We start from the raw sequence: 26,636 nt of genomic DNA on the forward strand, positions 1-26,636 counted from the left end.
CCTCCCAGGCACCCAAAGCCTGTCCCAGGGTGCCCTGCAGCCAAAGCCTGAGTCTCCCAGTCATATCACTCTCACATCACCAACCCACCCACCCACAGTCCTGCAGACAAGCTCCATGGTCAGAACCACCATCGCTTGCCCAAGGGTTTCACCAAAAAATGCCTTGCCTGGTTATCTCCCACAGCTTAGGCAAGAGATCACAACTGGGCAGCCCATTCTGGGGAGTGCCCTGGGCAGGATCAGAGAAAGGCAATGGTGCCAGTGTGGGATGTGTGTGAGAGGCAAAAGGTGACTCCTTCGAGCCGGAGTTGAACCAGCGACCTAAGGATGGCCGTGCCAGGGAGCCTACAGTCCTCCGCTCTACCAGCTGAGCTATCGAAGGAAGCATGGCCTCATTCCCAAGGGGACCTCATCCTGTGCACACTCAGCATTTTTCCTAAGCTGCAGTGCACCATCATTCTTCTTTTACCTCATCTTCTTTCAAACAGCCTCAGCTGCATCACACCTCCTTGCTCAACACTTTACCCCATCACTCATGCAAACCACAAACAGAAATGCTCCAAAAGCTCCTTGGACATCATCTTCTACAGATAGACTCTCCTCATGGCCACACAGATCCTGCTCCATTTTCCCTTGATTCCCTTTCACTGTGCTGTCTCCAGCCCTCTGCTCAAATATCAGATAAAGGACAGCATTTCCTCTACTCTGTAATCTTCTACAAGCGTGAAGGTCATGCCTAAGTCCTTTGATTCTCTCCTTTGACAGTCTGAACATTCTCACTGTTCTTGCTCATCCATGTAGAGCACGTCCCTCCACTCAGTGAGGTTCTTGGTGTCCCTCCACTGAGATTCCTCCATTCTATTGATGTTCTTTCTTGTGTGTGGAATCACCTGCTCCCAAGCATCCTGATGGCCTTTTTCTGAGGTCACTGCACATGGTCCACATGTGTCTTCTACACAGAGGCATAAAGTTGGGCACTGTCATGGCTTTATTTTGCAGGCCATTAAACATCGCACAGCTGATCACTCATGCCCTTCCCCAAAGTGGGAGTAAAATTCACAGGGTGAGAAAAAGATGGTTTATTAGGACAGAAAAGAAATGGAAAGTGAAATAACAACAACAACAATAATAATAACAACTCCAATATTAATAGAACTGAAGTATACAAATCACATGATGCACAACACTGTTGCTTTACACCCAATGAATGATGCCCAGTGAGTTCCTGAGCAGCAGCTCCCAGCCGTCTTTTCCCCTCATGTATATACTGAGCATGACGGCATATGATAGGGAATATTCCTTTGGCCAGCTGGGGTCAACTGTTCTGGCTGTCTCCTCCCAACTCCTCCCAAATTCTTTTTTTCTTTCCCTTCTCACAAACTTTGTCTGCTGCGTTTCCCCATATGATGAAGTCATCAATGTATTGCAGGTGTTCCTGCTCTAGTGCAGTCTGGTTAAGTCCATGGAAAATGGTAGGGCTGGATTTCCAGTTCTAGGGTGGGTGTACTGGATGCCCCTCCAAGTGAAAGCAAATTGTGACCTGACTCTGCTGCCAAAGGGATTGAGAAAAACATGCTAGTGATATTGATTGCGCCAGGCCATAATCTGGCTGCCTTTGATACAAACTGCCTCCAGTTTAAATTGAAGTTCTGGCCTGTCTGGCATGGCATCACTTAGCAACAGCATGGCTTCTTCAAGGTACTATAATCTACTGTTGGTCTCCACTCTCAATCAGATTTTCAGTGGCCATGTGAAACTGTTACAGGGTGAGCAAGTCCTGCTGACCCCTCCAGGCCTCCCCAGCTGACCAATCAGCTTTTACATGGAATCAGGGGGTCTTGGTTGGTGTGACCAAGACCACCTATATAATATAGGGATGAGATGGTTAACACCTCATTTATGAGTTCTTCCCCTCAGTCTGCAGCCACCTCTCTTCCTCCTCTTCTTCTCTGGTCCTGCTTTGGATCAGTCTTCCTCCTGCTGCTGACTATTAGAAGAGGCTCCTTCATCCCTTACTAAAGGAGCTGACTTCTACTTCCAGTATTTCTTCCAGTGAAGATGGTGTTGGTACAGGTGGGTCCTTTGGTCCAGATGCAGTGTCTGTCACTGGGACTGGGACAGCCAAAGTGCCTGACATTTTGTCATCAGATCCAAAGACCTTATCCCCTTGAGGATACTGAATAGTGTTGAATAGGACTTGCTAGGCATGGGCCAGGCCCCAGCATGTTGCAGTGATTTCTTTCTCTCTGGAATTACCAGGCTAGCAGCATACTTCTTCCAAATATTTCACTAGTTTTTCAGGATTCTGAACTTATTTGGGGGTGAAATTCCAGAATATTCGAGATGCCCATTGTCGTACATACTTCCCTGTACTATCCCACACATCCTGCCACTATATATGCTCAGGCTCAGGGCAATTATCTGGGTGGTACCCTCAAATAGTTGTTTAACTCTAAAAAAGGCCTGAAATACAATCAGGAGACATAGTAACAAGAACATTCTCCTTTGAACATCCTGACTATATTCAGAATTCTCAAGAGCTATTGTAATTACCCTGGAGGAGAAAGGGAAGATGTGGGAAGTGTATGCCCCACAGATTGCCTCTAGGAGGAAAGATAAAGGATGTAATTAGGAATAGTTGCCAATAGATGGCTCTAGAAGTATGGAGAAGATAACAGTACTTGATTACAAATAAATTAGTCTCATGACCATCAGTTTTATCATATCCTAAACCAGTGTTACAAAATTCGACAACATGATAACCTTAGCCCAGCCCCCAGAGGTGATAAACAGCACAACAAGAAACATTCAGAGCAAGTAAGATGTTATGTAACCCAACCCTGAGAATAGAAATTTATTTACTCACAACTCTGAGAGCAAATAAATCAACATCAGGATTAGCTATTATTACTGTAATTTAATGAATGCTTAAAATAAATTTCTTTTAATGTACTCTAGTCAGATTTGTCATTATCTCAACCCTTCAAGCCCAAAAATTATGTTGGGCACCAAAAAGGGCTGTTGTGGTTTAACCCAGCAGACAGTTAAACCCAACACAACTGCTCACACACCCCACCCCCCAAGAGGGTTTTTGGAGGGAAATGGGAGAAAAAAGCAAAATTTGTGGATTCAGAAAAACACTGTTCAAAAGAACAGAAAAGGAAGGGGGAAATATGAATAATAGTAACAACAGAAAGAGATTACACAAAAGAAGTGACACACAACACAATTGCTCAACACCTGCAGAACAATGCCCAGACAGACAGTTTATAAGTAGTGGCCCCAGTCATCTTTCTCCCTAGTATATACTGAGCCTGATGTCATGTGGTGTGGAACATTCCTTTGATCAGCTGGGGCCACCAGTCCCATCTGTGTCTCCTCCCAGTTTCTTGTGACCCCCAGTCTCCCTGCTGATCAGATGGTGCAAGAAGCAGAAAAGTCCTTGGCTTTGCATAAACTCTGCTTACCAAGGTCTATAACAGCAGTGCGTAACCAACATTATTCACACCCCGAATCCAAAACGCAGATATTAGGAAGAAAATTAGTTCTATTATAGCAAAAAACCAACATCAACCTATATATAACAGGTACACAATACTAAATGGCATCTATCCAATGAAGAGGAAAGTCAGATAATACCTTCTCTCAATCCAGAGGCCTTGCTCCTGCAGAAGTCTAGGATGCTGTCCTCCACTTTGGCTTCCCAGGTTTCCTTACCCTTCAGAGGGTAGGGGGACCCTCACCAAAAGGCCCTGTATGCAGGCAAGGAGGAATGAAAAGCATTGGAGAATGCGGGCATCGATCCCGCTACCTCTCACATGCTAAGCGAGCGCTCTACCACTTGAGCTAATTCCCCTCCCTGCAGCCTCTCACCCAGCTCCTCTCCCCTCCCAGGCACCCAAAGCCTGATCCAGGGTGCCCTGCAGCCAAAGCCTGAGTCTCCCAGTCATATCACTCTCACATCACCAACCCACCCACTCACAGTCCTGCAGACAAGCCGCATGGTCAGAACCACCATCGCTTGCCCAAGGGTTTCACCAAAAAATGCCATGTCTGATTATCTTCCACAGCTTAGGCAAGAGATCACAACTGGGGCAGCCCATTCTGGGGAGCGCCCTGGGCAGGATCAGAGAAAGGCAATGGTGCCAGTGTGGGATGTGTGTGAGAGGCAAAAGGTGACTCCTTCGAGCCGGAGTTGAACCAGCGACCTAAGGATGGCCGTGCCAGGGAGCCTACAGTCCTCCGCTCTACCAGCTGAGCTATCGAAGGAAGCATGGCCTCATTCCCAAGGGGACCTCACCCTGTACACACTCAGCATTTTTCCTAAGCCACAGTGCACCATCATTCCTCTATTACCTCATCTTCCTTCAAACAGCCTCAGCTGCATCACACCTCCTTGCTCAACATTTTACCCCATCACTCATGCAAACCACAAACAGAAATGCTCCAAAAGCTCCTTGGACATCATTTTCTTCATGAGCAGATGGACTCTACTTAGGGCCATACAGAGCTCACCCATGTCCTGCTGCATTTTCCCTTCATTCCCTTTCACTGTGCTGCCTTTTGCCCTCTTCCCAAGCAGATGACACATATGGCCACTCTACTTTGAAACCTCCTCTAAGTCAAAAGATCTAAGTCAAAAGATCTCTGAACCTCTCTTTCTCTAGGCTAAACATATCCACTCTCCTCATCCCATCCACACAGAGAAACTTCTGCATTCCTTGAGATTCTTGGTGGCACTCCAGAGACAGTTCTCTTTGACTGTTTTTCTGCTTAGAAGATGTCCAAATGGGGTACAATCCTTTAGATAACTTTTGATGTTTATCAAGCAAAGAGGGAGAAACCTCTGTTAAACTGCCCATGGAGACCCAGATGCCATCTTGTTCTTTGCATTCTGGATATATTATGAGCACCCTCAGGTCCTGGCAAAGGGCCCTGTGTCCCCACCAGAGGGAATGAAAAGCACTGGAGAATGCGGGCATCGATCCCGCTACCTCTCACATGCTAAGCGAGCGCTCTACCACTTGAGCTAATTCCCCTCCTGCAGCCTCTGACCCAGCTCCTCTCCCCTCCCAGGCACCCAGCATGGCCTGCACCCAAAGCCTGGGCTTCCCAATAATCCCACCCTCACACCACCAACCCACCCATCACTTTCCTGCTGGAGGTGACTGTGGGCAAGCACAGTGACAGAATCAACTTCCCATGGCCAGGGTTCACCCAAAAATACCTTGGCCACTTATCTTCCCAATCTCAGGCAAAAGCTCATGGCTGAGCAGCTCATTATGGGCAGGACCAAAAGGCAGCAGTGCCAGTGCAGGATGTGTGCCAGAGCCAAGAGGTCACTCCTTCAAGCCAGAGTTGAACCAGCAACCCAGGGATGACCATGCCAGGGAGCCTACAGTCCTCCACTCTATCAGCTGAGCTATTGAAGAAAGCACGTAGATTAAATACCTCAAATATTACACCATCATCCAATCATTCCAGTCTCACACCACTCCCTTGGATTTACATGACCCTCCTCTGCAGGTAATAAGAGACTTGACTTATTTCACACTGCTTTTCAAGCCTACAACCCTGGCCAGGATAGACACAGCCATGGTGGCTCACTTGAAGCAATAATCCAGAACGGAAAGCACTATCACCATGACAAAGCAGGGACAACTGCAAGCAAGGAAGTCACTGCAGAGGTCGGAGTGATGATCATGTCCAGTGACTGACAGGCAGGTCCAGACTGACAAGCCAGGGGTTAGGTCAATGCAGGACATTCATCTGCACATCAGATTTGGATCCAAGGTCACTGTGCCTTGATAGTGCTATGGCTGTGGCCATTACTGAGCTAGGGACCAGGACTCCTGCTTTTTAATACAGAAAGAAAGTGAAGGCCCAGATGTGGACATAAGGAGACCTCCTGTGCTGATGGTTGGAAGTGCAAATGCCACGTGAGGCTGGTGAGGGCCATTCAGGCCTATTGTGGCACTTACCACCCATACAAGATGTAATGGTCACCATGTGAGAGAACCAGCAGCTCTCCACTACACCAGCAGATATCAACAGAGTATCAGGGTCCTCTCTCTGCTCTGCCTCCATGATTGTGTTCTCAAAGCAATCAGTTTGAATGAGTCCTCAGGGCATCTCTATATCTATCTTTTCCCCCAAGCAGCCCTAGATGAGGGATCCCATCATTTTGCTCAAGACTTCAGCCAGTCAGATCACACCAACCTCCAAGCATGGAGACTCCAGGGCAACATTCTTCTTCCACCATGCTGACCTAAAGAGGTGTCAGATCCTGAGAAGGTGGTCTTGGACCATTTTTTCTGGGATAGCCATAAAACATCAGGTCCCTAGAAGGCAGTCCTGGCGGCAAGTAACACTCGGGATACCTTTGGGCTAAATTAAAGCAAAACAATGCCAAACAATCAATTAGAAAATTTCATTTATGGCAGCAGCAGTTTAAACTTTATTGTAAGTTGAATAAGTTTAAATCTTATTATAAATCGAATGGCCTATGGCAGCAATGATCTAAATTTTCAGTACAGCCCATGGGAGCAGTAATTTAAACTTTTAAGAGGAAGAGAAGAAGAATGAAAGAGAAGAAGATAGACATAAAGGAAAAGATCTGGATCACCAGCCAGAGTTCCAGTGGTGCCTCTGGTTTGGTTCCTTCGGGTGGTGGTTGTACACCCCACCCATCTCCACTGTGCTATTTATAGACTAACCCTCATGCACGTGCATTTTGTTATTCTCAAACTTTTCAGAAGGGGGTTGGGGGCTTCATGGTTTCAATTCCCTTCACAGATGTCAGAGAAACAAGAGCAGTTCTGTCTCATACCTGGTTTTGGAGATAGTTACCCAAGATAAGGAAGCTGATCCAAGGAAATGTTATACTGCATTGGAAGATGCACTTTTCTAACTGCACCTTATCTCATCAGTATGGAAACAGTCCTTTCCTCTGCTACTAAGTGTTTGGCACATTAACTCTTTTTAGGTTTTCATTGTCTCATAGATGAGAAAAAAATGGAACCTCTGCTGCTTCAGTTGTGGCCTGTTGTTTTTCTTTCCTTTATTAATCACCACAGTAAAAGGCCTAACTGTTGAATCAATAACCTCCTGATAGGCATTTTGATAAGTGCTTGCTTATCTTCCACACAGCCCTTTCTTCTTCAAGATCTGTACAAGGCTACATTCAACAGCCTCACCTCAAAGCAGGGCAACTGCACCTGCTTCCAAGTCTCCTGGAGGCATTATTCTGAGCTGTTTGCACTTGGTCAATGTCTGTTTTATACATGGAGGCCCAAGGAGGGGCACATTATTCTGGATCCTTTCCATCATACTCAGAACAAAGTGAGAGAAACCATTCCTTCAATTCACGGCCCACATTGCCATGGACATAGTCCTAGATGCTGTGCTCCTCTTTGCAGCACAGGTCCAAGCAAGAGGAGTGAAAAGCATTGGAGAATGCGGGCATCGATCCCGCTACCTCTCACATGCTAAGCGAGCACTCTACCATTTGAGCTAATTCCCCTCCCTGCAGCCTCTGACTGAGGTTCTGTCCCCTCCCAGGCACCCAAAACCTGACCCAGCATGCCCTGCATCCAAAGCCGGAGCCTCCCGTTCATATCACTCTCATACCATCAACAACTCACCTGATCATGTTCCCACTGGGTGTGATTCCAGTCAACACCTGTACTCAAAACCACTTTGGGTTAACCATTTTGGGTTAACCCAAAAATGCCTTGGCTGCTCAGTTTCTCAAGGTTGGATGAGAGCTCAGAGCTGGACAGACCTTTGAAGGGGAGCCCCTTAGGAAGGACCAAACAGCAGTGCCAGTGTGGGATGTGTGAAGGAGCCAAAAAGTCATTCCTTCAAGCCGGAGTTGAACCAGCGACCTAAGGATGGCCATGCCAGGGAGCCTACAGTCCTCCGCTCTACCAGCTGAGCTATCGAAGGAAGCATGGGCATGTGCCCAGGGCCTCGCCCAGCACTTTCCCAAGCTGCAGTGCACCATCATGCCTCTATTACCACATCTTGCTTCAAACAGCCTCAGCTGAGACATCACAGAACCTTGTTCAACCCATCAGCCATGCAAACCACAAACAGAAATGCTCCATAAGCTCTTTGGACATCATCCTCTACAGATTAACTTCCTCACAGCCACACAGAGCTTACCTATATCCTGCTGCATTTTCCCTTCATTCCCTTTCACTCTGCTAGCTTCAGCCCTCTGCTCAAGCATAAGAAAGAACAAAATGACAGCCATCCCTCTGTTCTGTAACAGGGTGTTGGAACATCATGTGTAAGTTCTCTGCGCATCTCTTTCTGTTAACTGAAAGCACCTATTCTCCTCAGTCTGTCTTTAAAGAGAATTCCTTGACTTCCTTGGTGGCTCTCCACTAAGGTTGTTCCATACCATTGATGTCCTTTCTGTATTTCACTTGATACTTGAGAGCTGTCAAGCAAAGAGGGAGAAGATCAATTCCTCTGCCAAACTGCCCATCGAAGTCTTGATACAAGCCTGGATGTCATCCTCCTCTTTAAGTCCAGGGCACACCTTGAATTTTCCCACAGCCCCCAGAGAATAGATGGATCCCTGGCAAAGGGCCCTGTGTCCCCACCAGGGGGAATGAAAAGCATTGGAGAATGCGGGCATCGATCCCGCTACCTCTCACATGCTAAGCGAGCGCTCTACCACTTGAGCTAATTCCCCTCCCTGCAGCCTCTGACCCAGCTCCTCTCCCCTCCCAGGCACTCAGCCCTGACCCAGGGTACCCTGCACCCAGAGCCTGAGCCCCCCTAATCAACTTCACGCTGCCACCCACCCACTCACTCACAGTCCTGTTAGGCGTGACTGCAGACAAGGCCAGGGCTCAGAACCATTGTCTGTCACCAAGCATTCACCCAAAAATGCCTTGGCTCATCATCTTCCCAAAGTCAGACAATGGCTCATGGCTGGGCAGCTCATTCTGGGGGTGCCAGGGGGAAGCAGCGGCAGTGTGGGATGTGTGTGAGAGGCAAAAGGTGACTCCTTCGAGCCAGAGTTGAACTAGTTACCTAATGATGGCTGTGCCAGGGAGCCTACAGTTCTCTGCTCTACCAGCTGAGCTATTGAAGGAAGCATGGGCATGTGCCCAGGGCCTTGCCCACCACACACTCAGACAACCATTCAGCTTCCATTCCACCTTATATGTACTGCATGACACCCTCCAGGAGGAAAAAAGAAACACTTGCCTTAGACCCACATTGCCCAGAAAATCTCATGTCCACAACACCAAACAAGGGCAGACCCAGCTATGGTGGCTCATCCCAGATAAGAGGCCCAAGCAGAAATCACCACCAGGCACTGCAAGCAAGGAAGTCAGTGCACAGGTCAGAATGATGATCATGTGTCCAGGGAGTGCCAGGCAGGTCCAGACTGACAAGAGAGGGTTGAAGTCAAGCAGAACTTCCATCTGCACAGCAGTGTATCCGTCAAGAGTCTTTGTGGCTGGACATATCCAAAATTGTGGCTCTAACTTAGCTACTGATCAAGACTCCTCTGGTGTTGCATGGAAAGAGAGATTAATGTAAATAGAGCTCCTGCACCCATGGGTGGAGATGGAAGTCCCACACGAGGTCAGTTCAGGGCCTTTCAGATGTATTAGGGCAGGCAGCACCCCAACAGATGTGATGTGTACCATGGATGGGAGGGAAGGGAAGCCTACAGCCCTTCACTCCACCAGCAGGGCAATGGAGGGACCCAAACAAGCTCTTCCTCTGTGACAGAGCAGTCAAAGCAATCAGTTTGAATGAGGCCTCAGGACACACCTTTTCCAATCTCCCACAGCAGCCTAGTTCAAGGATCACTGCAGCTGACTCAAGGGTTCAGCCATTTATATTACATCAACTTCCAAGCATGGAGTGCACAGCACTCCAGGACACCCTTCTTCTCCTCCTGCCTGTCTGACCTGAGGAGGGAAAAAATGGAACCTCTCCTGCTTCAGTTGTGGCCCACTGTCTTATTCTTCTTCCCATCACCACAGTAAAAGGTCTAATGGTTGAGTCAATAACCTCCTGAGAGGCATTTGAAACCTTCTGCTTAGCTCACCCAAAGCCTGCAGTTTGTGACCATCTGTCTTTCACGTATTATAATGGAATATTTTTGTTTGTAAAGAACCTTTAGAGTTCATGTTGCCCAACTTTCCTGCTGTAGGCAAGAGCCCCTTCCACTAGATCAGATAGCTTAAAGGCCCATCCAACCAGACATGAACTTATGCAGGGATGGGGTATCTTCAAGTTCTCTGGGCAACCTTTTCCAGTGCCTCACCACTGTCATCATAAATAATTTCTTTTAACATAATCTAAATCTACACTGTTTTGTTTAAAACCATTTCTGGTCATTTCTCTCACCATAAGGTCTGCTAAAAAGTGTATTTGTCTTTCTTATAAGCCTTATTTATCAACTGAAAGGTTGCTATTAGGTCTCCCTGGAGCCTTCTCTTCTCCAGGCTGAACAGTCCCAACTCTCTCAGCCTGTCTTAACAGGAAATGTTACCCCTGATCAGTCAGTCCTGTGTCCCTACTCTGGACCAGCTCTAACCATGTCTCCCTTATGCTGAGGAACCCATGGCTGGACACAGCACTCCAGGTGTGGGCTCACAAGAGGGTGATAAAGGGGCAGAACAACCCACTGGCCATGCTACTTTTGATGTAGCCTGGCATATGACTGATTTTCTGGGCTACAAAGGTACATTGCCAGCTCACGTAAAGTTTTTTCACCCACCAGCACCCCCAAGTCCTTCTCCACACAGTTGCTCTCAATCCATTCCTCTCTCAGCATGTACTGATACTGGTGATTGCCCTGACCCAGGTGCAGGAGCTTGAAGGCTTGTTCAACCTAATGAAGTTCATATGGACCCACTCCTTGAGCTTTTTGAGGTCCCTCTGGATGGAATATCTTGCCTTAAGCATATAAATTGCACTGCTCCCTTTGTCATTTGTAAAGTTGCTGAGGCTGCATTCAATGCCACTCACAATGGCATCATTAATGAAGATATTAAATAGTATTGGTCCCAATACAGACCCCAAGGGACACCACTTGGTACTTGTTTCCACTTGGATATTGAGCTGTTGACTACAGTTCTTTGGATGTGGCCATCCAAAACAGTCCATCCACCCAAACCTCATGTCCCCTGTTCAGTGACAAGGATGTTGTGTGGGATGACATCAAAGGCTTTAGCAAAGTTTAGGGAGATGACATCTAGCTCATTCCTTGTCCACGGAGGCAATCAGTCTATTGTAGGAGGCCACTAGATTAGTCAGTCGTGATTTGTGCTCAGTGAAGCCATGTCAGCTGTCTCTAAACACCTCCCTGTCTTCACATGTCTAGATGTGCATTCCAGGGGAATCTGTTCTGTGACCTTAGCAGGGTGGCTCTCACTGCTTGGTGGTTCTCAGAGTCATTCTTTTTACCATACTTAAAAATTAGTTTGATATTTTGCTCCTTTCAATAACAGAGGACTCCACTTGAGTAGACATAAAGGTCGGCAAGGCTACTGATCTAATCCCAAGTAAACAGAACGATTCAGATACCCCAGTCTACAGCCCTTGCTCCTGATCCTGTACTTATCTGCGCAGCCAGCTACAAAGAATTCCTAATAAGACCAGTGGGTAGAGGGACCCCTAACATGGCCCTGTATCCAGGCAAGGGGAATGAAAAGCATTGGAGAATGCGGGCATCGATCCCGCTACCTCTCACATGCAAAGCGAGCGCTCTACCACTTGAGCTAATTCCCCTCCCTGCAGCCTCTGACCCAGCTCCTCTCCCCTCCCAGGCACCCAGCCCTGCACCCAAAGCCTGCACCTCCCATTCATATCACTGTCCCACCATCAACAACTCACCTGATCATGTTCCTACTGGGTGTGACTCCAGACAACACTACTGCTCAAAATCAACTTCCTGACCAAAAATGCCCTGGCTGCTCAACTTTTCAACTTCTCTTGTCCTTGACTCAACGACAAGAGCTCAAAGCTGGACAGACCTTTGAAGGGGAGCCCATTGGGAAGGACCAAACGGCAGTGCCAGTGTGGGATGTGTGAAGGAGCCAAAAAGTCATTCCTTCGAGCCGGAGTTGAACCAGCGACCTAAGGATGGCCGTGCCAGGGAGCCTACAGTCCTCCGCTCTACCAGCTGAGCTATCGAAGGAATTGCAGGCACCTGCCCCAGACCTCACCCAGGACACACTCACCCAGCTCTTTTGCCAATCCACAATGCACGATTGTGTTTCTATTATGCATCTTGCTTCAAACAGCCTCAGCTGAGACATCACAGAACCTTGTTCATGTGCTCCATAAGCTCTTTGGACATCATCCTCTACAGATTAACTTCCTCACAGCCTCACAGCCAGGATATAGAGTTTACCTATATCCTGCTGCATTTTCCCTTCATTCCCTTTCACTCTGCTATCTTCAGCCCTCTGCTCAAGCATACAGAAAAACAAAATAACAGCCATCCCTCCCTTCTGTAACAGTGTGTTGGAACATCATGTGTAAGTCCTCTGAACATCTCTTTCTGTTAACTGAAAGCACCTACTCTCCTCAGTCTGTCTTTAAAGAGAATTCCTTGACTTCCTTGGTGGCCCTCCACTAAGGTTGTTCCATACCATTGATGTCCTTTCTGTACTTCACTTGATACTTGAGAGCTGTCAAGCAAAGAGGGAGAAGATCAATTCCTCTGCCAAACTGCCCATCGAAGTCTTGATACAAGCCTGGATGTCATCCTCCTCTTTAAGTCCAGGGCACACCTTGAATCTTCCCACAGCCCCCAGAGAATAGATGGATCCCTGGCAAAGGGCCCTGTGTCCCCACCAGAGGGAATGAAAAGCATTGGAGAATGCGGGCATCGATCCCGCTACCTCTCACATGCTAAGCGAGCGCTCTACCACTTGAGCTAATTCCCCTCCCTGCAGCCTCTGACCCAGCTCCTCTCCCCTCCCAGGCACCCAGCCCTGACCCAGCGTGCCCTGAGCCTCCCATTCATATCACTGTCCCACCACCCACCCACCCACTCACAGTCCTGCAGGAGGTGACTGCAGACAGCATCCATGGTCAGAATCACCATCCCCTGCCCAAGGGTTCACCAGAAAATGCCTTGGCTGGTCATTTCCCCAGCTTCAGACAAGAGCTCATGGCTGGACAGCCCTTTGAAGGGAAGCCTCCTGAGCAGGATCAAAAAAAGGCAGTGCCAGTGCCAGTGTGGGATGTGTGTGAGAGTCAAAAGGTGACTCCTTGGAGGCAGAGCTGAACCAGTGACTTAAGGATGGCCGTGCCAGGGAGCCTACAGTCCTCCGCTCTACCAGCTGAGCTATCGAAGGAAGCATGGGTTAATTCTGCTCACATCCTCTGATACTTTATAGTGTTGTCATATCTGACCCTATAGAGCATTCTTTCCTGTCTTCAAAGTATTGCTATCTCCATTCAGAAGCCCCCTCATCATACCCACCCCTGTGTCTGATCCTGGCCTGATCTTGCTTTTCAACCTAAGCCACCGCTGATAGAGGTCTTGAGTTTATTTCACTGACTTCATTTTCATAAGAGCATTTATCCATCTTGACACACTTATCCATCTTGAGGGATAGCTGTTTCTCTGTTTGCTGTCACTTTTCTCTCCCAAACTTGCTTGCTGCTGTGGAGGGCTGCAGTGGGCAGTGATCCTAAGGCAGTGAAGGACAAAGTCATTCACCATGAGAAAAATATGAATGGACATAAACCCATAGTTTTGGTATAGGAAGTAGCCTACAAACTCCTTTGTTCATTTCACACTCTACTTTTTTCTTCTTTTTTTGTCATAATGAATAATTTTTATTATCTAACTGGGAATGTCCCTCTTCCAGGGACCCACAGGTACCCACAGTACCATATACCTAGTATTTTGTGTTATCTCACATATTTTTTGTCCTTGGACCTAACAGAGTCCTTTGTCTTACTTGTATGAATTGCACTGCTAATATCTAGATCTTGTTCCCATTGCTAAATCATCTTCAGTTAGTATATGTCATCTCAGTGTGCAGAGAGTTGTTTTGGCAATGTACTCTTTTTAGTGAGAACATTTGTCCCAAAATTAAAATAAGAGCATAGATTATCTTTTCTTAATTACTGAAAGTAATCCTGTTAGTAGTCTAAACCAATACTAGGTAAAGTGAGAATGCAAGTAATGAGTTTCATCTTTTTAAAGATCATTCTGTTGAAATTCTTATTTTTATAAGATTGCTTGGGATGTAGGTCAGCCAGAAGATGTCTTTGGGTCTCTGGGAAAAGAAAGAAAGAAAGGCTGGAAATTGATTGTCCGATCCCTGCAAATATTCAGGGGTTTCTGAAAGTAATACTTCTCTCTTTTTTCCTTTTTTTCTTTTGTTTTCTAATTTTGGGGCCTGTTTTCAGGTAAGAAAAGGGATAGATTGTATAATTCATTTAAACATTTGGATGACACATAATATCATTAGTCATGCAAGACTTAGCTTATTTTTTCAGTTCCTATATTTAATTTTTTATTGTGTTTAGGGCACATGTTAAACATGACCAAAACTTTGTGTTTAAGGTGCAATATGCACAGCGTATTAAATATGACTGAACACAATTCTATTCATGCTATTAGACACATGTTTAAGGAGTTATTTATGACCTGTGATTCTGTGACTTGAGCGCAAGAGAATTGAAGAGATCATTGGCAGCAGCTGTTCCCAGGCTGATTTCAGTCTTGATATTGGCAGAATGTCTTCCAGGCAGGAACTGTCGTCAGGAACAAAGCAGTTCCTTTTTATTGCAGGAGTAATCTATAGTAGGACTTCAGAAGGAAATCAGGTAGGACTACTCTGAGGTTAAATTTGTTAGAGGAAGTGTAGGCAACCTGCCTTCACACCACAAATACTATTTTTGGTCATAGCAGTTATGGCTAGCTCTCAAAATATTTGGAGAGGATATTCACAAAAAGAAACGTAGCTTGGCTGTGATTGAATCAGCTCAAAACACAACTAAGTCACTTTTGATGCCACTAGAGGTCAGCACTAGTCATTAAATAAATGTCCTGGAGACTGCAACCTCTTTACTGGGAGTGGCGATTTTTGAAAATATCTACTTCTGTCTATGCTTGTTTTGCAAGTGTGTGTGAGTTGACACTACCAGTGCTTCATGGTGGTTGGGAGCAAACCCCTTCTTCTCGGTGCTGTGTTTCCCCAGTGCTGGGAGCCAAGAGTCACACTCTGCACTTTTCAAGCTGTGCCTCTCCTCAAATGCCACAGGGCTGAGTACAGTCAGGGGCAAAAGGCAGTGACAAACCCTGACCTAGTAAAGCCTTACAATGGCATCAGCAGCTCAAACTAGCTGGCATTTACTCCACTCTCACACCACACAGGGATTTAGTTCTGGGCACCCCAAAATAAGAAGGACACGGACCTGCTGCAGCAAGTCCAGAGAAGGCACACAAGGATAACCAGAGAGATGGAGACAGGCTGAGAGAATTGGTGTAATTTGCCTGGACAAGAGAAGGCTCAAGGGAGACCTTAGAGCACCTTCCAGTACCTCAAGCAGTCCTACAAGAGAGCTGGAAAGGAACTTTTTACCAGGGCATGAAGTGATATGATAGGACAAGGGGCAATGGCTTTAAACGAAAAGGGAGTATGTTTACATTAGATATTAGGAAGAAATTCTTTACTTTGAGGGTCACAAGGCACAGAAACAGCTTGCTCAGGAAAGCTGTGGATGCTCCAGCCCTGGAAGTCTTCAAGGCCAAGCTGGATGGGGCTTTGAACAACATGGTCTAATGGAAGCTGTCCATGCCCATAATGGGGGGCCAGCCCTAGATGATCTTTAAGGTTCCTTCCAATCCTAACAACTCCATGATCCTGTGAAAATAACCATTCTGTGATGGTTCCTATGATGATCCTATGACAATCCCCTCTTACTCCTTCAAGGATTGTCTCAGAAGTGCAGCAGTGGGGAACTAGGCCAAAAGACAGGCTCTTGAAACCAGGATTAATTCATAATGCTTTGCCACCTTGTGCTTCAAAAAGATGCTTCCCTTCTATTGTAATTCCTAACTGTGCTCTCCATCATCACTGTCTGGGCTTCTGCAAACACAGACACTGTTTACAACATTTTAATGTAGCTACTATTGATAGGCAATTGAACACAGAATTTCCTTTGCTATAAAGAAAATAATGTTGCCTGGATAAGCAGTGTGATCATCGTGTTTTTAAACAACCTTTAAAAAATCTTTATCTTTGCTAAAACCTGCTAAATGATGCAAACGAGTTGGCAATCATAATGCAACAAATGCCTGTGATTTATTATCATGTTGCAATCTGTGCTTTCATCATATATCACTGTCTACTTTAACAGAGTAGCTGACTAGGTATCAATACACAAAGTTCATTCTCAGTGTAATAGGCACACCTCTTTCATCAAAATTTTCATGTTTGGTTCCTTTGTGTCACTTTTCTTCCACTGAGTACATCAGAGCTGGAAAAAAGAAGGCTGAACATACAGTTCAAAATTATTATCACTGTATGAAAATATTTTTGCAATGTTTTGTGTCTGTATACATGCACATATGCAGATGACTTACTTTCCTTCTGGGTTTTTTTTGTTGTTGTTGTTTGTGTCTCATATTTAAGAAAATTGGCTCTGAAGTATCATCCTGACAAGAATCCTGACAATCCAGAGGCTGCAGAAAAATTTAAAGAGATCAACAATGCTCATGCGACCCTGACTGATGTGTCCAAGCGAAACATATATGATAAGTACGGATCATTAGGGCTCTATGTGGCAGAACAGTTTGGTGAGGAAAATGTTAACACCTACTTCATGCTCTCCAGCTGGTGGGCAAAGGTAAGCTGTTATTCTCTTTTGGAAATCAAATGCTGCAATGCACACTGACAATTGCATACACAAGGAACCCCCTGAAAAACATGATTTCTCTACAGGCTTAAAAAATAGTATGATCTGACTCTAAACTAAAAACTTAATGAAACAAAATTATCTGGAAAATTGACAGTGGCAGAATATAACATAAGCTCAGACTAGCACTAATATAGAAAGTTTTCTCTTTTTTTAACCTGGTCTATAATTATAGTACATGTTTTGTAACACTTTCAGACATTAATTAGATTTGAATCTAGTGCTCCAGGTTAATTTTGACTTTCTTTTCTGTAATGACTAAATAAAAATGACTCATTATTCAAGCACAAGAAGTCCCATTTATGTGACAACCAATTAATTAATTATTAAAGTACAAATTTAGCTTTTTTGCTATATTTAGCACACAATGTAAGTAAGCAATAATAATACACAACACTATGATTATGGCATGGTATATGTGCCTTGGTGATGGAGTGAGAGAAAGGAACTCAAAGAAAAGGTTAGAAGAGTGGAGTAGAGGAAGGAAGTAGGACAGGAAGAGAATGATACAACAAAACCCTACATATTGCTCAAGAAAAAACACAAAATGGGCTGTTCTAGTCACGAAGGAGTTGGGTTCATTTGTTCCCTTATCACATTGGTGCCCTCTGATGTTTGTGTATATCAAATTCAAGTGTTTCTGCAAATACTGAAATGTTACAGATATGCAACACACAGAATTGCAAATGTGCAAAATCCATGCAGTTTCCATCCCACCAGTCTCCAGCCAGAGCAGCCCAGGAAAGCTCTCTGCTGGGCTGTGACAGAATATCCAGGAAGATGATCTGTACTGCTTGAAGCAATGTGATGACAGTTTTTATCTGAGAGCTGTGGAACCCAGAATTCTCTGTTCAGCAAGGAACAGGCCAGTGCTGCATTGCCCCACATTCCCCTTTGAAGCTGGGAAGTCACTTGGGCACTTTGGGGGTCTGAGAGGCCATAATTTGACTTCTGAATGATGAGGCAGAAGCTGCTCAAAAGCAGAACAGTGCATGAAACCAATGAATAAAGTACTGGTGTTTAAATCAAACTTGCAAAGGGGCTGCCCCTCAGAGGCTGGTTGGAGGCTGCCTGCTTGCAGCTGCTGTAGCTGCCTCCTGCTGCAGGCTGGACACCCCACCGCAGCTGCTGTCATCTCCTGATGGATCATTCCCTCTTGTCTTTGCTGCCCACCCTCTCCTTCTGCCTCTTTGTCACAGTTAGGTGGCCTCAGCACTGAGAGGGCAACAGTGTGGACTCCTTTAACAGTTTTTGGCAAAAAAGATTTCCTTCACTGTTTCTTTTTCTTTTTTAACTTCTATTTTTCTTTTATTTGGTGATCTTTAATGGAGATTTTATGGGGTATAAAATCCTCTGGGGTCATAAAATCAGGTACAGAAATAACCACTGTGGCTTTGACTCATAAAGAGAGCAGTGGGGAGTAGAGAGAAGCTCATAAGTCCCTAACAATTAAAGGAGAAATGTGAGGATTGCTTCAAGCAAGCTGTATCCCAGAGGTGAAGACAAGACATGAAGAGCAAAGTAATCACTGCTTCCTGGTTTTCAAGAATCTTTCACAAAAAAAATTTAAAATATGTATACAGAGTCATTTGAGGATTATCACAGATAGTCTCTCTATGCCTCCCCCAACCCAAAATCTTGCCACCCACCCCCAAAGCATAAAGGGGTCACCAAGTGGTTTTGTTAGTTAGTTTGGTTTTGGGTTTTTTAAATTTTTTTTTCATTTGCAAGACGAGCTCTCACTATTTCTCATTTGTTTTAACTCATGCACAAATGCTGGATCAATTTGAAATTTTTATATTGGTCATCATAATACTAGTTGAGTCTGAGGCATCATCTGCAGATGACCTCTGGACTCCTAATTTCCTCCATCCTGGTGGAGGACAGTAGGGACCACAGCCTTGGCTTGTTATCTTCCTCATTGACTACACACATTCCTCTCCTCAGCACAGTCATACTGGGAAAATCTGACAGTTGCAAGGAGTTTTATCATTAGCAGTAAGGAAACTCAAATTAAAGGAGAAATGAAAAATGAAAATTACTGTTCTTTTTGAGAGTGCTAGACTTTTCAGCAGGCATATTAAACTGGGAATATAAAGACAAGGGTAATGGGAGCTCAAATTGCTTCTCCACTGGCAGGCATAGAGGCTGTTTGTTTAACTGTTTTAGCAAAAACCAATTCACCCTCTACCATGAAGAGAGTTCATTGATAACATATATAATCTGATTTTTGATTTAACAACTATGATAATATAAGCACAAGAAATGTTGAAACATTAAAGGTATCATGAATAAACTCAATGTGTTTTCCCCTCTACACACTTCCATTCTTTTTTTTTTCATTCTATACATTGTGGTGATTTATTCTTCATTATGGCATAAATGATAAACAATCAGATAAGTTATTCTGGGAATTATGGCACTGTTTCAGGTGTCCATTAGAAGGAATGTATTTTATGACAAAAAGTCTGAGTCCTTCTTTTCATTAAAAGCACCTTGCTCACTCTAGATACATGCTCATATTAATATCAGGCATATAAATAGTCTTATTACCTTCAAAGATGCCCCAGCCAGCCCCCACTAATGTTAGCTCAGACATGCATACATAATTTTATTTGCATAGCTCCATTGTCTGAGTTTGACAATATCCTGACATATGTGCTTACTTTCTTCCTCAAGCAGCATATTGTCTTAGGAACACAACAAATACTTGGCAGACTGGAAAACTGTCATGCTAAAGCCAGGCTGTACCTCCAATCCAGACATAGCTGGTACCACAAAGCTGTGCTGCTTTTACCCACACCTTCAGAGAATCATGGAATGGTTTGGTTTGGAAGGGACCCTAAAGATCATCCAGTTCCAAGCCCCTGCCATGTGCAGAGAGACCCCTCACTAGAGCAGGTGGCTCAGAAATTGATTCAACCTGGTCTTCAACACCTCCAGCAATGGGGCACTCATAACTCCTCAGGACAACCTGTTCCACTGCCTCATCACCCTCACAATGAAGAATTCCTCCCAAATACCTAATCTAAATCTACTCTCTTTCCATTTATCAGCTCTGATTTGCTTTCCAGGAATGTCACTTGCTGTCCTTTGCTCTTATATGATTATGTCCATGAAGAGGTGTCCATGGAGATTTCTTCTGTGTCACAAACATCTCCATGTAGTCCTGGATCTACCTGGGGTCAGGAGCCAGGCTGCTGTCACGTCCCCATGGAGCACAGACTGGCAATGCCAGCCTAAAAGCTCCCCTCCTCCATGTCCATTGCTGCGATGCAGCACACACTTGAACATCTGGGGAGCTGCGCTGTGAACCCAGGCACTGACTTCATCTGAAGGAAGAAAGCTCTGTAAATATAAATTTTCTGGCTCTTGACTCTTTCTAAGATCTGTGGTCTTGGCCCCAGGCAATTGTGTTGGCTCTCCTGAGTCCTCTATGCCTTGTGCCATGCAGACAAGAGTGATCAAAGGTGGGAACTTCTTGCTACCTGAGTCCCCAGACCAAGGATCCATAGTCTGAGGACTATAATTTAGGAGGTGTCACCTGTGTGTTCCTGCACAAGCTAATGGGGCGAGAGAGAGGCACCCATAATGGGCAATTCACATACTCTTATGGCTGAACCTTCCCCTGGAAGGGCTTTTAACTTCTCTTTTACTGTGTGGGGAGTCCATAGCAGCTACATCCAGTCCTAAACTGGATGCCTTATTTCAGTGCCCAAAATTATGTGGGGTGCATCTGGGTCTTTGCTTCTTTTTCTCTCAGCTTTGTTATTGACAAGAACTTGCCAGTAAATAAGTGTTTGCAAAAATGATCTTGGTCAAATGAGTCATTTTAAAGATGGAAATGAGTCATGTTAAGGTGGGTAGGGTTTTGCATACTGCCTGGAGGGTTTTTCTGAGGGCCATCAGCAGAACAGCAGACTTTGAAACCTTGAGCATGTGGGGGCCTGTTGGTTGGTGTCTTTGTGGATTTGGTCCTTAGTGACAAATAGGAGGTTGTGGGTGAGAACGGCTTTGGAATACCTGGCCCTTGTTCAGGCGCTGGGACAATAGGTGGACTCCTCTGAGTGCCAAGCACTTAGGAACCAGAGTTCTGCCTTCAGCTGTAAGAGACAGCCGCAAGTTTGGGGAAGGTCACTGCTAACAGGACTTTCATCCTGCTGTGTTTAACCCAGGGCCTGTTTGCAGTCTGTGGTTTGCTGACTGGCTGCTACCTCTGCTGCTGCCTCTGCTGCTGCTTCAACTGCTGCTGTGGAAAGTGCAAACCAAAGGCACCCGACGGGGAACAGCAGGAGTTCTGTGTGTCTCCAGAAGATTTGGAAGAGCAAATTAAGAACGACATGGAAAGAGGTGTGTATTGTAGGGGCTTACTGTGTGGCAAAGCTGTTCAAAACAACCTTTAAAGCCTGTAGTCCAGATGTTCCGCTCACAATGCTGAGGCTGCTTCCAGACTTCAGGGGAGACGGGCCAATTCACTTTAGCAAAGACCACAACACAGTGAACCTCCCAAATTATGCATTAATGCAAAACCAAACTTAGGCACTTACAACTAAACATCTCCTGTATCTCTTATGAGACACTTACAAAATAAATGTCTTAGGGCTCATTTTAAGAGATAATGTTCACCCTCTAGCCTCCATGCCCACGTTCCTTCATATCCTAGATCCTATATTCCTACATTAGACTCAGCTGGACTGGTGCCTGTCACATCTGATTGACCTGAATAAGCTGTCATTCAGACTTTAGTTGTGTAAAATTTATCCCTGCTTGTGGTGAATATTGTACCCATTCAAGAGAAGGCTTCAAGAAAATATGCCAAGTTTCCAACAGTAAGGTTGTGCAGTAACCCAGGAGAGCATGCATGGGAGCTACCATGGTCCTGTCCCTCTCCCATACAGCCTTTCTAAGCTTCTCACTTTCTTCTGCAGTAGCAATTCTACCTTAATCAGGCCTTGGATAAAATCCAGGTGTAAACTAATCCTCTCAAAAATGTCTGTAGTTCCTGGCCCATTTAATTCTCTGGTGTGCTTCATGGTGGAGCAGGCAAGTGCTAACTTAGGGGCAAGAGGAACAGGGAATTTAGGAGCCAGGAACATGGGCCTGTGGCAGCAAAATGACCTCCACAGCAGGTTGGCCTCTTTTTTTGCCTTTGCTGCATTCCCCAAGCTGCACGTTCAGGTTTTGGCTATGCCAAGGGATGATGGAGGTGATTTCCTAATTTGGCACTAGTATGGGATGCATGCTCTGAACAAAGAGTCCTGTCCCAGTGTGCCAAAGAGGGGCCGTTTTGTCTTCATATTCAGGGGAAGCAGAAACATCTCAAACTGGATAGATATGTACAGGTGCTCCAGCAATAAGAACCCAAGGTACCAGGGAAGGACTGAAGACACTTTTCAGTTGCAAATGTATATAAACTATGATTAAGATTATGGATTTTTAATGAGGAAGGACCTAAGTCAGCTCACTCATTTTCTCTTCCATTGTTATAGAAGATCTTATACTGTTATATTCTTATGTTTATTATGCTTAAAATAGCACTGCCAGATTGCAAATGTCATGTTCCCTTAGCAGTAAGAAATTTTTTTCCCCCAACTTTTCACACAAATTTACCCTTCCATAAATATGTAACAAAACACTTGTAGTGGTTGAAACAAATGCTATTTTTATAACTGCTATGCCAATGTGTGGTGGTGTTTTTAAACTGATTTTGCCTAGAGGCATATCAAGGTAAACACAGTCAGCTTAAAAATTGATCATACTTAATCAGTCTCTGCAAAGGCAATAAAAACTACTTGTGAAAACTTTATAACCACAATACCTTGAGACAGAACTAATAAACTCTACAACATTAGGCACCTGAAAAGTGCAAATCTAAAGTGGGTCTTGTTCTTCATGAGTCACTGATACCAAAGCCAAGTCTAAAGTAGAAGCATGGACCTTTGAAGAATCAGAATGCTTAATTTCTGCCTGTTTTCTTAATTTGTTTATTTTTAATTTGGTTTATATTCATTTTAATTCTCCCTAAAAATCCAGAACAAAATTCCCCCGTGCTCTTTCCTTCTGGCACAGGTACCAGAAGGTATTGGTATGCTTTAATTTTAGGCCCCCTTGACATCCCTTTACTCCCGCCAAGTCCCACTGAGACCAAGTTAAAAATTAATTTTAAATGCTTAGCAAAGTACCAGTCTGAAAAAATAACATAATATGGAATTTCATGTTTTAAGTATTTGGAAGACAGTATTAAATACATAGGTAGGGTCTGAGGAAAACTAGATCTTTATACCTTTCCTACCCTCCTCTTCAGTCTGGCTACATTTTCCTCCTAATCAAAACCAGCAAGTCTCAGTAAAGCAGAATTCTCTTTATTTTAAAAGAGATCAACATATAAGGAATAAAATAAAAGCTTTATGACAAAGAGTAACATGAGCATCTTTCCTGCAGCTGAAAGGAAAACAGGCTATGCATTTAGGAAAAAAAAAAAGAATGACAACTAGATCAAAGTGTGCTTCCTCTCTTCCTTCTTCCCTTGACATCCCAACTTCAGACATACTGGCCAGAAAGACACAGCTGACTTTTAGAATAGCAAAGACTGCTTTTTTGAATGTTGAGCCATAGAAATTAATCCTCATGCCTTCCTTTAAGTAAATAATAGAAATGTTCCTGTATGTAATTCAGAAACAAACTGTGTAATTCAGAATCACTTGTGCAGCAGATTTAATTTTGGAAGAGGAGATTCTATTAGGATCCAAGTTCTTTGCATGCCCTCTGAGCACAGAATGAGCATTCCAACCAGTAATTAATTTCTCTGCTTCCTGCTGTCCCCAGCATCAACAGTATTGCTAACCAAAACTTCTCACTGAGGTCAAATGTAGATTTTTCGAGCTAAAGCCCCACAAAAACTATCCAAATATTTTTTAATCAGCCATTGTTTTCCTGAGGAATGCATCATTGATAAAGCATCAAAATTCCTGATGCTACAAAGCTCTGAGACTGAGCCCTTAGCAGTTGTGCTCAGTGGGAGCTCCCTGCTGCTGGCTGCACTGCCCAAAGGAGTTGAGATTTAGACCTCAACTAAAATGTAAAACTGCCATATCAAACTAGCATGACTATAATAATTTTTCAGTGCCTCACAACTCTCAATAACAAAATAAGGTTTTACACAGTTGATTTCGTTCATCAAACTAACATACCATAAAACATAATTATTATTGAAAAAGAAAGAGGTGTGAGGCCAAAGATTCAGTGATCCATTCCCTAAAATGTAAGAGCAAAGTGAGTTGCCACTGAAATCAACATAATCATGCCAAAGGCTTCACTTCTGTTGATTTGATATTTCTCTAGAAAAAGAGAATTTCTAGGGGCATTTATATTCCCCTAGAAGAAAGGCTAAGTCAAATAAATGTCACTAGATCTAGTGCTCAGATAGTTCAGTGTCTCCCTTGAGAGCCTCGTTTTACAGCATGTATTTCCAGGGGTAAGATGACCATCTTAAAGGAAATTAGGGACTTGCAAGCTCTGGCACATACTTAGCTTACAAGGATTTCTCCTCATATTTATTGATTTGAACGAGAAGACTCTGACCTAATACAGAGCAGAAAACCAAAAATTAAATGTTATGTTTGGGCTATTACATTTTAAAGATGACATTTTTTGGTGTTTCAGATCAAACATGACATTAGAAAGGTGCAAAATAAGGTAATCTGTGGTATCCTGCCATGATGTTACAGGTAACCTGTCAAAATGCACTGGCAGAGGGAAGTATCACTCGCTTGCCTGCAGCACAGACACGTGCAACACTTCAACACTTTCCCACACACATGGGGCAGGTTGACAGATTTTGCTTCCACTGAAGTTGATGGTAAAATTTTTGTTAACTTTTGTGTTCCCGGAGGAGGTGACATTGGAATTTGGACTGCCTTTGTACTTCAGGCTGTAATGATGCACTCAAAGCAGTTTGTCAGGTCTGTTCTCTCCTGTTCGGTTATCGTTGTAAGAACAAAGCAAGGCATTTCTAGACCAACTTTTATTTTACAGAAAATGAATTCTGGGAGAGAAAAAAAAGGACAAGAATAAAAGAACCTGAGTAGAAAAAATACTTTCCCAACTCAGAAGCAAAAAGTTTTTATCACTTCATTGTCTCCTCCACACTCCATATGATACAAATGTAGGCGAACAGTGAGCAGGAGCTATCTATAGAAGGCAGTTTAAACTGTGAATTCTGCCTCACCTCCATTCTGCAGCTTGCCATTAGCAGACTATATTTGTACAGTTTATTATGCTATGGGTCCCTGTTCTGCTAAAAAACCCTATAATAAGTCTTAGAAGGGTGCAAGCAGCAAAATGCTTGGTGAGGGTGTCAGCTAAGAGCTGTCTGCAGATCAGCTGGAGGCAACGCGACAGATTTGCAGTGGGTCCTGCTCTCCTGTTGCACACCTGGGTATCACAGCAAAATGAACTGCTAATCTCTGCCCTCCATCAACAATCTCCCCAAAAATGAACAACTTGGAGGCAGAAGTGGGCGGGAGAGAATGCTGCTCAGAAATCTAGAAAACACACAGCAACTTAAAAATGGATTGGAACTGCCAAACTAATATGAGCCTGAGCTGAGCTCAAAGCATTAATTACTCATATACTTTTAGAAGTTACAAAACACGTCTGTCTTTGACCTTGTGTCTAAATATGGAATTGCCCATACAGAGAAGCTGCTTGGCATTTAATCATTCTTGCCTTTCACCTTGACAGAGTCAAAGTTGTTCTACCCCCACTGAGTGGAAGCCGTATGGCATGCAATTAGATTCCTGCTCTGGGTTAAGTTACTCCCGTACATTACATCTTTTGCCCATGATTCATCCCATCAACTGTCATGTAAACAGAAGGAAATGTCAGATGAGATTTTTTTCCCTGAACAGTTGGTCATTTGGCAAAAAAAGTCATAATTTGTATTTGATTACTGTGAAGACTCTGTTAGTATCAGGATATAGACAGTCCAAAGCTTTCATACATGAAACATTTCACTAAGATGGCTGAAATTGTAAAAGTCAGTCTCTGAGACTTGAGTACTTCCCTCCCTCCAAAAAACATGTGGGTTGGAAAGAGGCCCAGAAGAAGCTGGCTTACTGCACTTACTAAACCTTGTTCTTTATCAGATGGAACACAGTAGCCATCAAGGAACTCTGTAAAGACTTCACTTCTACTTTTCTCCACTCTACAACAAATGAATCTTTATAGATATATTGGAAAAGCAAGCACAAAATTGCACGGAGTGAGAAAGTACACAGCAGTAGGGATTTATAGAGTGATAATATGGAGTTTTGGCAGTTCCAAATTCATTAAAATAGTAATTCCCAGAGTCCTATTGCATATACATTACATAAGACTTCAAATTCAATTTAACATTTTTATTTAACTAGCTGGCTTTCAGGATAGGTATGATTTCTCTCCTCTCAAGTGTATTACTATTACTGCTCATGTATTTTTTCCTTTTAACTCTCCTCCTTCTTTACTGTTAACTCTGCCTTCTTCAAGACTCATTTCTGTCCCATTTTTACAAACACTACCAAGGTTAGTGCTTGCTGACTCACATCAGCTCTGATTATATTCTGCCATTTGTAGGAACAAGCACTTGCTATTAGAACAGGCAGGAACCTTTAGCCTGCAAGCTCTGCAAAGCACCAGGCAGAGCAAATGTCCAATCTAACAGCAGCAGCAAC

The 26,636-nt window shown here is 44.2% G+C and overlaps 1 protein-coding gene and 9 non-coding genes across 10 annotated transcripts in view; 1 reads left to right on the forward strand and 9 right to left on the reverse strand.

The window, feature by feature from the left end:
• The window catches only part of DNAJC5B (DnaJ heat shock protein family (Hsp40) member C5 beta), a 46,543-nt gene that overhangs the window by 19,595 nt on the left and 312 nt on the right, over positions 1 to 26,636 (forward strand). Inside the window, exons 4-5 of the mRNA XM_064703525.1 lie at positions 16,644 to 16,857; positions 21,102 to 21,276. Of these exons, the coding sequence (XP_064559595.1) occupies positions 16,644 to 16,857; positions 21,102 to 21,276 (389 nt within the window). The remainder of the gene's footprint in view (positions 1 to 16,643; positions 16,858 to 21,101; positions 21,277 to 26,636) is intronic.
• Positions 294 to 382, reverse strand: TRNAY-GUA (transfer RNA tyrosine (anticodon GUA)). The gene is given in 2 exon segments: positions 294 to 329; positions 346 to 382. It is a non-coding gene; the product is annotated as a tRNA-Tyr (tRNA).
• On the reverse strand, positions 3,784 to 3,856 carry TRNAA-AGC (transfer RNA alanine (anticodon AGC)). The gene has a single exon. It is a non-coding gene; the product is annotated as a tRNA-Ala (tRNA).
• Positions 4,181 to 4,269, reverse strand: TRNAY-GUA (transfer RNA tyrosine (anticodon GUA)). Its single transcript is given in 2 exon segments — positions 4,181 to 4,216; positions 4,233 to 4,269. It is a non-coding gene; the product is annotated as a tRNA-Tyr (tRNA).
• TRNAA-AGC (transfer RNA alanine (anticodon AGC)) lies at positions 4,967 to 5,039 on the reverse strand. Its single transcript has one exon. It is a non-coding gene; the product is annotated as a tRNA-Ala (tRNA).
• On the reverse strand, positions 7,859 to 7,947 carry TRNAY-GUA (transfer RNA tyrosine (anticodon GUA)). Its single transcript is given in 2 exon segments — positions 7,859 to 7,894; positions 7,911 to 7,947. It is a non-coding gene; the product is annotated as a tRNA-Tyr (tRNA).
• On the reverse strand, positions 8,632 to 8,704 carry TRNAA-AGC (transfer RNA alanine (anticodon AGC)). Its single transcript has one exon. It is a non-coding gene; the product is annotated as a tRNA-Ala (tRNA).
• TRNAA-UGC (transfer RNA alanine (anticodon UGC)) lies at positions 11,697 to 11,769 on the reverse strand. Its single transcript has one exon. It is a non-coding gene; the product is annotated as a tRNA-Ala (tRNA).
• Positions 12,090 to 12,178, reverse strand: TRNAY-GUA (transfer RNA tyrosine (anticodon GUA)). The gene is given in 2 exon segments: positions 12,090 to 12,125; positions 12,142 to 12,178. It is a non-coding gene; the product is annotated as a tRNA-Tyr (tRNA).
• On the reverse strand, positions 12,860 to 12,932 carry TRNAA-AGC (transfer RNA alanine (anticodon AGC)). Its single transcript has one exon. It is a non-coding gene; the product is annotated as a tRNA-Ala (tRNA).

This window comes from Zonotrichia leucophrys, chromosome 2 (assembly GCF_028769735.1).
Source record: "Zonotrichia leucophrys gambelii isolate GWCS_2022_RI chromosome 2, RI_Zleu_2.0, whole genome shotgun sequence".
In the NCBI taxonomy this organism is placed as follows: domain Eukaryota; kingdom Metazoa; phylum Chordata; class Aves; order Passeriformes; family Passerellidae; genus Zonotrichia; species Zonotrichia leucophrys.